Here is a 12,391-nt window from a genome sequence, read left to right as displayed (position 1 = left end):
TAGTCAAACTAAATCAAAATCTAAAGTTTATACATTCACAAGATATTCTTTACATTATGTAGTTGCCCTGCTTTAAAAACAATAGAACCCTGCCCAAAACACAAGAGATGCAGATGGGAATCAATAGAAAAGGCATAAAATAAAAAATTATAAAGAAATGTGTTTCATAATGGTATTTAAATTGAAACCACTAGAATGTATGCAATACTATTTTTAGCAGGATGGGTTTGTGTAGAAATACTTAATAGCTTTTCCTGTCGATCACTAATGTGCATTGAAAATTGCCAGCTGATAAAACCTGTGCTTTAGTGACTGTATACATAAATAAAACTCTTAACTGACTAATTTAAAACCAGCAAGTCCCACATCTGTCATTGGCTATTGAAATCTTGCATGCAATAAATCTTTCTTGATTACATATAGAGGCATACTCTATCCTTGCATTCGTGAGTGTGGTGGTGCTCATGGGTTGTCGACCTGGAACGGATGAGTAGGCTAGGGGGAATCAGAGTATACTCACTACAAAAAACTAGACTACACCACTGATGTAGACTCATCTCCTCCTTATTATCCACAACATGTACAGGTGGATGTGATTCAGTCTTCAATGTGTGTGTGCCGCCTCTGAATCATTCTCTTCATTTTTTTGTAGAAAGCACTAGGAAACAGAGAAAAATAACATGTGTTCAGAGGAAATGAAACTGTGTTCAAGGGGAACAGTTCAACAAAATTTAGAAATCCTGTAATTGTTTGTTCAGCCCGCATTTCTTTCGTTTGTGCAACACAACTGAAAAAATCTTTGAGTTTCCTGGTTTCATATATGTTGAAAGAGCATTTGTATTATATCTGTACATCATATTTCAAGGGTTCTGAACCCCTCTGCTACAAAATCTTCCCTTTGTCTTCGTGTCAAGCAAAAATATCTAAACATACTTAAAACAAGATGAACCTGAGAAGCACAGTTGTGAAAGAAAAATGAATAGCTGTCCAGTCAACTTATTGTGTTTATGTAGTATGATAATGGAGGTTAACATGCAGCGGTTGCTTTCATCAAGTTACTGTTGAAGTAGAAATAGTTGTTCAAGGGTGTTTTTAACCAGTTAACCAATAAAGAGAGTTTTCTATAGATTGAAATTGAGCGACTCACCACTGACAGTGACTTTGAATGTTCTTTCTGAATCCCCTGTTCTGGTTCTCAATCTATAACGTCCAGAGTCTTTGCTTGTGATGTTTGTGATGGTGAGAGATGCATTATTATAGTCCAGCTCAAGTCTGCCTGTGAATCTGTCATCTTTATCAACATCAGCAGCAGAATATTGTATACCAGTGAATTCAGCAATACAAATGTTTTCAAACATCCACTTGATCATATCAGGACTCTGTGTGAAAGCATCTCCAGTGCTGAGAGTTAAAGATTCTCCCTCATTCAATGACACCGGCTCAATATCCTCTGTAGAAAATATTGACATTAAGATAAACATGGAAACATATTCTTGTCAAGTTAACATATCTGAACACCCTTAAAAAAAAATCAATTAACTTGAGAAGCATAATTGTAAAAGAATAGACTTTGATCGTTTTTAGTTTGGTTCATGGGACATAAGTTAATACTGTAAAGTAAAATTTTTCAAAAAATTTTTTTTTGCCAATTTCCTCACATACACCCATGAATTCAGATTCATTTTACTGTTGAAAAAGGATGCTAGTGCAAGCTGTCTCCTTTTATGTTAGACAGAAGAAGTGCATGTGGTTTTGAAGACATGAGCGTGATTAATTGATGACAGAATTCTGTAAAACTAATATCAGCTACACAAACTTTGTCTTACAATATGCTAAAAACTGTAGCACAAGCGTCTCAGTTCAGTAGGGATATCTCAGTGAATAAAGATAGTTTGAAATGTTTAACTCTTTATTAAAGTGAGTGTGTGCATGTCTGTGTCTTAGATTAGTTTCAGTCAAACTGCAGGAATAAATCTTACCCGTTTTCTGCTCTGGACGTTTTTCCCCAAGCCGACCTGTTTTAAGAATTTAAACAAATATTTGTCTTCTTGTCAAGTAAAAATAGTTATTAAGACTTTTTTGTTTTTATGGGATGAGAAAAAATAAGTAGATGTCCGGCCATCGTTAAAGAAGAAGTTATTGTTGAAGGGTGTTTTAAACAAATACTCACCACTGACAGTGACATTGAACTTCATTTCAGGAGTGATCTTCAGTGTGTAAAGTCCAGAGTCTGTGGTTCTGGTGTTTGTGATGGTGAGAGATCCAGTCTTATAGTCCAGCTCCAGTCTGTCTCCATATATCTCACTATCAACATGACTAGAAGCAGGTTTAATTCCAATGAGTTCAGCTATACGCTTGAGTCCAAACATCCACTTGATCATATCAGGCTTCTGTGTGAAAGCATCTTCAGTGTTAAGAGTGAATGAATCTCCCTCCATCACTGACACGTTCCTAAATTTCTCTGTCAGAAACAGAAATGCCGACATTAAAATAAACAAGTGGCCGGGTGAACAATAGAGGTGCAGTTATAAACCAGGATCATATACAGTAACAGTCTAAAGTGAACACTGTCAAGTAAATGAAACACTGTAAATCTAGGGCTGAATTCAGTTCAGTCTAATAGCAGGAATAATTCTTACCTTCTTTCTGCTTTGTATTTTTTCTCGAAGGAGTCCGGCCTGTTTAAACAACATAAGCATATATTTGTCTTAATTCTCGACAAGTTAAAATATCAAAACATACTTAAAAAAAGAAAAAAATGCCAATGTTACCCAAACACAGCTCTTGTGTGGCTTCAGATTCACTTTCACTATATGGCAAAAGACGCGTTTGAAAGATGTCTCCTCCTGTGTTAGAGTTCATGTGTGGTTTGAAAGATATGAGCGTGAGTGTTGACAGAATTTTCTTTGTCGGATGAACTACTTTTTTAAGACAGCTACACAAACATTGTCATGAAATATGCTAAAAACTGTAGAAACTCTCAGCAGCACCACTATCTCAGTTCAGTAGGGATATCTCAAACATGTTTGTTTCTAATCAAAGTTTGAGCTGCCTTCATTAAAATACACATTTCAAAATATGTTAATGCCATTTGCTTGTTTTAAGATTCACACCAGGAATGTTTTTAAAGGTATTTTAAAAACCTGCTTAAATATAACAAAAAACTTTCAAACCATTAATAGCGATTAATCACATCCAGAATAAAAGTTTGTGTTTACACAATATATGCCTATATATTTTTTTGTTACATTTTAAGTATCAGTAAATGAAATAAGAACATGTAAATATTTCTTATACACGTATACATGTGTGTACAGTATGTGTTGATAAATACAAAATTAATATGCAGAGAACATGCACTGTTTTATGTAAACACCAACTTTTATTCTAGATGCGACTAATCGTGATTAATCGTTCGACAGCAATAAAATAAATCTTACCTTCTTTCAGCTCTGGAATATTTGTCACAGGAGGGCAGTCTGTTAAAACAATATCTGATCAATCCCCCAAAATTATTAAGTGATGGTATGTGATGAGTAATATGCACGTGTGTGGAGATAATAAATTCATCTATTACTAAACCAATCAGAATCGTGCAAGTGATGACATACTGTAGTTTTCGATTAACTACATTAATAAGATGATGGGGGGGGGCACGGTGGCTTAGTGGTTAGCACGTTCGCCTCACACCTCCAGGGTTGGAGGTTCGATACCCGCTTCCGACTTGTGTGTGTGGAGTTTGCATGTTCTCCCCGTGCCTCAGGGGTTTCCTCCGGGTACTCCGGTTTCCTCCCCTGGTCCAAAGACATGCATGGTAGGTTGATTGGCATCTCTGGAAAAATTGTCCGTAGGGTGTGAGTGCGTGAGTGAATGAGTGAGTGTGTGTGCCCTGCGATGGGTTGGCACTCCATCCAGGGTGTATCCTGCCTTGATGCCCAAAGACTCCTGAGATAGGCGCAGGCTCCCCGTGACCCGAGGTAGTTCGGATAAGCGGTAGAAAATGGATGGATGGAATAAGATGATGGATTGTGATAATGTCTTACCTGTCTGATCATCAATTCTGCTGGATGAGACCGGAATCATTGGTAGCTCTGACTCATCTTGTGGATTTACTGTGGATTGTAAAAGAAAACAGAGAAAGGATTATAGAAGTAAAATTAATTTATAATTCAAATATGTGTGTAAATTTACCTCCAACCAAATAATCCGCTTGAAACCTTCATGAAGACGTTCATTTCGACACCTTTATCAATCTGACCAAGGTGAATTTATTTGTTGTTGTTGATATTTGGGCTATTCAGGGTCATCTTGGATAGTTCTTGGATCGTTTTAAATGGCCATTGGACTGGTTTTAATATTATATTTGGAATATATTTCATGTACATCTGAACCACTTTTTGAATCAGATTGTACCATTTAGGGGACATATAAACATTACTTTGTTTATTATCTGAGTACAGGTTCTTGGTTAAATAACTGTTCAGAAGACACTGAAAGTGTTGAATCGTATTCAGGGTTGAATTAGGTTTCAATTGAAAAGCAGGAATAAATCTCACCTTCTTTCGGCTTTGGAAGCTTTTTCCAAATAGGCCGGCCTGTTTTAACAGCAGAAATATATTGGTCTTGTCAAGTTTAAATATTTAAAAAACGTTTAAACAACATGAGACACATTGTGAAAGATATTAAATATTTTAGTTTTTATGAGGCAGAAAAGTAGCTGTTTAGCCACAGTTAAAGAAGAAGTTATTGTAAAAGTGTATTTTTATCCAATAAAGAGAGTTTTCTAACTTGGAATTGAGCTACTCACCTCTCACATTGACCCTGAATTTCCATTCTGAATCTGCTTTTAAATCAGGGCCGATATTCAGTGTGTAACGTCCAGAGTCTGCTGTTGTGATGTTTTTGATGGTGAGAGATCCAGTCTGATGGTCTATCTCCAGTCTGTCTATGAAACTCTCATCAACAGAAGAAGGAGCATCATTTGTACTTTCAGTAAGCTTAGCTATCAACCTGTTTTTAAACTTCCACGTGATCGTATCAGGCCTCTGTATGAAAATACTGTCAGGGTTGAGAGCGAGAGAATCTCCCTCCATCACTGACACCCTCCTTATTTTATCTGTCAGAAACAGAAAAGAGATTAAAAAAAATAAACTTAAATATCAAACAGGCCCGGTTCCTGCCAGGTGCAAAAGGATGGGCTATAGATATCCTGGGCGGGAATTTACAACACACAATGTATAGCCGCAAAAAAATTAAGGGACCATTTAAAAATAAAAATCAGATAAGAATATGTTTTGGTAAAATTATAATTTTTGTTTATTTCTGTGAACTTCTGACAACATTTCTCCCAAATTTCATGTAAATTGTTGTCTTTTTGCAGAAAATGAACTGGAGAAAAAACAGGTCAAAACAAAAGAAGATCTGCGTTTTTAAAACAGAAACATCTCAAAAAACTAAACAAGTTCATATTTAGTTTACAGCAACACAAAACTAGTGTTTGTAAATGTTAGAAAAAATTCACTATAGATACATAAATAGATAAGTGGATCTTTCGCATGTTACATGCATTGTGATGGCAAGTAGTCAGAAATGGAAGGTAGCCCCCCTAGGCCTACAGTAATGGTTTAACCCTTCCGCTCAACAGCCAATGGGAACTCTTACACGTTAAAGCTGGGCAAGTCGTCGGATGGCTCAAAAACACGCGAAATTGACGTCTGACGTCACGCGTCGAGAACGCATTGTTTGCGCGTATAGCACCGTGGAAAATCGACTGCGTTGATTTACTACGTGTACTCTAAAATTCGCACGTTTTTGACCCTATTGGCGTTCCATATGGATGTACTATCGCGTCTTTGCATTGACTTAACAAGACAATCACTCAAGCTTAACGCTTCATTCGCGTTAAGTGGGAACAAAGCTTCAGACATTTACTTTTAAGTTGTTTTGGAATTGGTGACTTGTAACTTGAAATGGTGTAATTTTCGCTGCAAGGTATTGATTTAATTAATTTTTTATTTAAATTAATTTAATGTTGTCATTTGGCAGACGCTTTTGTCCAAAGCGATTTACAGTGCATTTATCACAGGGATTATTTTATAACGGCTTAGAACTCCACTCAACCAATCAGAATCAAGGACCATACCTGACCGTTTTATAATGCTGGAGTGATACCTGTTCCGTACACACATGGAATGATAATTTATTGAATTCACTTCCGTATTTAAATGCGATTGTCTACTGCACTACTGAACATTCGAACTGTTGACTAATGAACTGCGATGCGAGGGGGTGCTTATGAAGGAAGGAGGAGATTATATATCTTATATTATTATATTTTTGTGGCATTTCTTGAGTATTTGTTATTTGCTTGTGAGAGAGCTTTATATTGGGTGGGGGATTCTGTGCGTACCCTGAGATTAAATCCTGCAGTCACCCCTGTACAGTGATCTTAAAGATTTCGTCTTACTCACCACAGACAGTAACAGTGAATTTTCTTTCTGATTTCTCTGTGCTGATCTGTAGTTGATAAAGTCCAGAGTCTTTAGTTTTGCTGTTTGTGACGGTCAGAGATCCAGTTTGAGGATCCACATGAACTCTGTCTTTGAATCTCTCTTCATCATAAACAGATGCCTGATGTTCACTGACTGTAGCTATATGTTTGTCTTTAAACCTCCATGTCATGACATTGTCTCCTAGTTCAGTCTGACCAGAGTTTAAAGTGAAAGGATCTCCTTCATTCACAGACAGTTTATCTGTCAAACACACAAAAACAATACAGACACACAAAAACAATACAGACACACAAAAACAATCAAGTGAGTGTGAAGATTAAAGTTATTACAGGAGGCTCATGTGCAGTGATTATTTACATCAGTCTGACATGTTAACAGATATCAAGGTTAACCGTCCGTGAAATCTTAGTAAGAATGATCAGTTAACTGATTCTGAGAGCATCATATGTCACACAGTTAGTTTGTCACTTATGTTTTATAATTTTTGGGACTTTTAGTTTGTAAACTTTATTTTGTATTTAGTTTGTTTTCAGTTGATTAGTTAATTAGGTGTATAAATATTTATTTAACCCCGTTGGTATATAAACACATTTGTTTTCCCCTGTTACTGTACTGTAGGCTCACCTGTTGGTTTATCGTGAATGAAGCACAGCTATTGACCAATCAGAATCAAGGACTGAAACTAACTGGTGAATAAAGCTATATAAATTCAATTTGAAAAACTACTAATGAGTTTCTCTATCTTCACAGTGTTCTAAATACTATTGAAAGTGTTAGGTTACTAACCACTCTCAGAAACACTGAATATCTGGGCTGATGTCACATCTTGAAGTCTCATCTTTACTTTGTATAGTCCAGTGTGTTCAGTTTTGGTGTCTTTGATGATGAGAGATCCAGTCTGAGGGTTCAGCTTCAGTTTGTCTCTGAATCTGTCATCGATATTTTCAATAGTTTGATCTCCCTTCATTTTAGCTATTGATGTGTCTTTAAACATCCACGTTATCTCATCATCTTTCTGTATTTCTTTAACATCAGTGTGTAGAATGACAGAATCTCCCGTCTTCACTGACACTGATTTATCAACAAATACATCTGAAGAACAAAACAGGAACAAATACACATTCAGTCCACAATACAGCTTGAATCACTGAGTCGGGTGTAATAAACGTTTTATTTGCGCAATCCATTTTATTGTAAATATCCATAAATTGTTATGGTGTAAAGCTGCATTCAAGTCTCAGAATAAAACTCTCTTTATCAAGATTATCTTCATGTTTTCTTATTCTTCGGTCTAAAGTAAAACAGCACAAGATCATAAATATTATTTTAATTGTTTTAATCATAATGGGTTTCGATGTCATACAACCATGATGAACACTCATAAACAAAAGCACAGATACACAAACATGTGTTGTTAATTTTAAGACAGACATTCATGCTATTTTAGATAATATGATTTTTTCCAATCCTTACCATTTTGTTTTTTTATTGCAGAGGTTCTGCGACGAATGAAAACCACAAATACACCGACAGCTCCAGACACGACCAGCAGAACAACAATAACTATACCTGCTACACCACCTGAAGATATACCTGATGCTGGAGTGAGAAACACACACAGTCAATGATCTTAAACACTATAAAGTATGAAAGCACTACATGATGCTGAAGTGATGTACTCACCACTGACAGTCAGAATGAATCTCAAGTATTCGGCTCTTCTGTCACCGCTGATCTTTACTTTATAAAGTCCAGTGTCTGTGATTCTGGCGTCTGTGATGGTGAGAGATCCGGTCTGATAGTTCAGCTCCAGTCTGTCTTCATATATCTCATCATGAGTAAATGTGGTCTTATTGTCTTCTCTGTCACCCTTCAGTATAAGAATGCCGTCATCTCCAAACCTCCACACTATCAGATCAAATCTCTGTGTGTCAACATCTTCAATCATCAGATAGGCAGGATCTCCCTCTGTTACCGACACTGTCTTTAATTCACCTTTTTCAGCTTCGATCAAAAGCGGAGAATCTACAAGAAACAATTTCACATAGAAAAATAATAACTACACAACTTTACAGTCAGTTAGTTTAATACTCACCATAGACTGTAAGACAGAATTTCTTCACTGATGTCCCGGTGCTGTTGCTGATCTCCATCTTATAAAGTCCAGAGTGTTTGATTCTGCTGTTTGTGATGGTGAGAGATCCAGTCTGATCATCCAACACCATTCTGTGTCTGAATGCTGGAATATCACTATATATGATCTTATCTCTGTTGATTCGAGCTATGGTAAAGCCATCGTCTCCAAACCTCCACAATGTCAGATAATAGCTCTGTATGTCAGTAACATCACTGTGTAAAGTGACAGAATCTCCCTCCATCACTGACACTGACTTCACTCCATCTGGATTAACACCAAACACACCTGAAGAACAAACAGGGACAATTCATCAATTGGAAAATACATGAGACAGTTTCCTTTAGAAGTTGACGAATGAGAAAAAAATGGTAGCGCTTTTCATTAAGGTGCTATTTGTTAACAGTAGTAAATAACACTACCCACATGTTTTGTTGAAGCACATGGCCATCGTTTGCAATGATGGCCATGTGCTCTACTGTCATATCTCAACCCCGCCCCTGTCCTGGGCTGTTTCGTTTTGCTGGTTGATGTACAGTACTTACCTCTGGTCCTTGTTCCAAAATGCCTAGTCCTGTCTAGTTCCTGCATAGTCTCAAATTTTGTTAATCCTGTTTTTCTTGTTTTTCCCCCTTGTGGGAAGTCATTGGTTTTAAGTTTTCAGTGTTAAGTTACAGTTTTACCCTATCATGGGCCGTTTGTCTGTTTTTATAAAATTAGAGTTTTTTCCGTTACGCTAACAATGAACAATTTTTATTCTCTGCTTATGTAAATTTATGTCAATAGAGTTAATTCATGTTTATTTATGGTGCATTAAAAGTGATAACGTTTGATTGTATTAATGTATCAGTAAATGCTGAATTTACATGAACCAACATTAATAAACGCTCTATTAATATTATTCATTGTTAGTTCATTTTAGCTAAAGCATAAACTAATTGTTTACAAATAGCACCTCATTGTAAAGTGTTAGGCTTCCAAAAAAAACATATAACTTCCCTTACATGCCAATTTGCAAGGTTAATGAACACATAAAAGTAAGAGTTCATGGATGATATGTTGAGCTAGGATTTGCAAAATGATAACCGATGTTTAATATATATTTTGGTGGCTTGTTTTATTTAAAAAACTTTATTATAAAAATATTATTAAAAAGATAAATTCTAGTTTAGATATCTCATATGTATATTGTATGAATGCAGAAAAATGTGATACATCTCTCTGGTTATAAATTCAAAACAATCCAGTAATGTGAATGCAATGTGAATTAAAGTGGTTAAATCAAGTCTGAATGAGCCGCCACTCAGGTTAAACTAAAACAAAAAGTGTTTAAGATAAACAGAAATAATGCACTTACCCCACACATGAAATGGATGATAAAATAAAACAAACAACACATTTATAGTAAAAGTTTTCTTCATATCAATGTCAAGTAGGCGTTTAATGATGATGAGAAGAGTTTATAAAACTGCTCATTGCCTCTAACAACAGCGATCCAGAACTACACCGACCAGGTTAGTTTATATAGGCATTCACATATTTTTTTGGTTTCACTGGGCGGTGCATATCATATAAATATTCATGAGTTCTTTGTAACTTTTCACTTTATCATTTCTATTCAGAGCAATCTAGCAATAGTTTCAATATCTCTTTATCACAATTCGTATGCCATGGCCCATGACTCACTTTACCCTCAGCTGATGCTAAGAAGATATTTCCAATTCTAAAGATATTTTTCCAGCTATTTTTCTATTTCTGTTGACTGTTTTGCAGTATGTTTACTCAAAAATTAAAAAGCTAAAACATCACCATCCATCTGTACATCCGTCTTGATAAATCCTTCAATACGGAAATTCCATAAATGTCAAACGTAAAATGAAGAACTCAATGTCAGAATTTCAGAAAACAGATTTTCACCATACTGGTCAAATGTCAATATTTGGTGGTTTAAAGGGAAACTTCACCGACAAATGAAAATTCTGTCTTCATTTACTCACATCTGAGTTGTTCAAAATCTGTATAAATGTCTTTGATCTGATGAACACAGAGAAAGATATTTGGAAGAATGCTTCTAACCAGACATACTTTGCCCACCGTTGACTCCCATTGTAAAGAATGCAATGGTAGCCAAAAGCGCCCCAGAACTGTTCATTCTTCAAAATGTTTTCTTTGTGTTCAACACAACAACAAAAAATATATGAAGTACGTTTCCAACTATGGGAGTACATGTAAATATAAACATGACTCAATATATTGGTAATGATGACTGTAATACATTCTCTGACATTTAATATTTCAGGTTTTGTCTGAAAATGTCCATCCATAATGCTGGTCAAATGTGTTTTGAAACACCACCAGAGTAAAGATTAGTAAGGAACATAGCACTATTTAAAGTCTGTTTAAATAGATCTCATCTCTCATTTACTGCCATATAGGGAGAATTACTTCAATGGAAGTAAACGGTGGACGAGATTTTTTTAGTTACTGACATTCTTCCAAATATCTTTTGTTTTTAGCAGAACAAAGAATAGTATACAGGTTAATTAGGTCTAAGGGTGATTAAATGATGACAGACATTTTATTTTTGGGTGAAGTATCCTTTTAACTTCAGTATTTAACATCGCTTTCTCACAGAAAATATTAGATGAACTGAAGCTGAGCATCATGTTAGCTGAAAAATTTAAACAAAAACTTGTGACACTGATGTGCTTGATCATTTCCTTCTGTGGAATTCTCATGGACCGTTTGAGGTAAAAGCAACAAATGTCGGGCGGAAACCTCATGTGTCCAAATTTGTTCAATTACATATTTTTTCACAAATCGAAGCCTCGTTGTCTCTTGTCAAAATGCTCAACGCGACCGCAGACTTTGATGAACACGTCTGCTAGCAGCGACTTTTGAGTACGTAACATTTTTATCCATGACAGAGTGTCATATCCCCAAATCATAAACCTTGTATCTCCGATTAAACATGGTTTTGGGGAAATGTTTTGTTAATGCTGGTACACAACAGTATGCCAATATAAGGTATAATACCAACTTTAACGATACAATGTTCAATAATAAAAAATGCAGTTTTAGAGATACGAGGATTCTGTCCAAAAGCGACGATATAAACCAAATATATTTGATAAGGTTCTCAGAAATAAAGACAAAAAGCTTAAATGAGCTGCACTGTACAGATGAGTTGGTTGACTCTTGAACAGTAATATATTCCTAATTCTTCTTTTGTTACATAATAAACAAAAGAGTTAATGAATATTGTTTTTTAAATCTTTGATTAAAAAAATCTACTTTTTGATGTGGTTTTGGACTGTGCCTTGGTTTCCTACATCTCGGCATTAACAAAACTAAAGTAACACAATAGACTTTCAATTACAATGTTTGGCAGACAGTTAAACAAGTTTAGTCAAACAAATGTTTCACACCAATACTGAAATGTCACATGAATATCGGAACAATAGATGGATATGCCCTATCGCACAGTGTCTTATATAACAGGCGTGTTAAATGTGACCTGACGCCAATCGACAACAAAATGGAGCGACTACGTCACGGTTACTCGCCGGGACAAAAATAGAGATTCTTATTACTTAAAGCACACAAGTTCATTTCAAGAGGCGACAGGAGACGTGAGCGTAGAAATATATAAATACTAGTATTCAAAAGATTCTGACACACAATCACTTGAAAATAAGGAAATATAAAATATAAACACAGAAAATACTAGGATGGAAGAATTACC

At 35.6% G+C, this 12,391-nt stretch overlaps 2 protein-coding genes across 2 annotated transcripts; both read right to left on the bottom strand.

Moving 5' to 3' along the window:
• Positions 1–598: 598 nt before the first annotated feature.
• On the bottom strand, positions 599–5,093 carry LOC130429914 (carcinoembryonic antigen-related cell adhesion molecule 3-like). The gene is made up of 6 exons (XM_056758761.1): positions 4,808–5,093; positions 4,044–4,112; positions 2,171–2,461; positions 1,980–2,015; positions 1,148–1,450; positions 599–658 (listed from the first exon to the last, which is right to left on the bottom strand). Exons 1-6 carry the CDS (start codon positions 5,091–5,093, stop codon positions 639–641), a joined length of 1,005 nt encoding a protein of 334 aa, XP_056614739.1. The 3' UTR covers positions 599–638.
• Positions 5,094–6,462: 1,369 nt separating this feature from the next.
• LOC130429913 (uncharacterized) lies at positions 6,463–10,115 on the bottom strand. The gene is made up of 6 exons (XM_056758760.1): positions 10,004–10,115; positions 8,608–8,934; positions 8,196–8,537; positions 7,986–8,111; positions 7,299–7,604; positions 6,463–6,752 (listed from the first exon to the last, which is right to left on the bottom strand). Exons 1-6 carry the CDS (start codon positions 10,065–10,067, stop codon positions 6,463–6,465), a joined length of 1,455 nt encoding a protein of 484 aa, XP_056614738.1. The 5' UTR covers positions 10,068–10,115.
• Positions 10,116–12,391: the final 2,276 nt, after the last annotated feature.

Source organism: Triplophysa dalaica, chromosome 10 (assembly GCF_015846415.1).
Source record: "Triplophysa dalaica isolate WHDGS20190420 chromosome 10, ASM1584641v1, whole genome shotgun sequence".
Classification (NCBI taxonomy): domain Eukaryota; kingdom Metazoa; phylum Chordata; class Actinopteri; order Cypriniformes; family Nemacheilidae; genus Triplophysa; species Triplophysa dalaica.
This window is presented reverse-complemented; position numbering and strand designations above follow the sequence as displayed.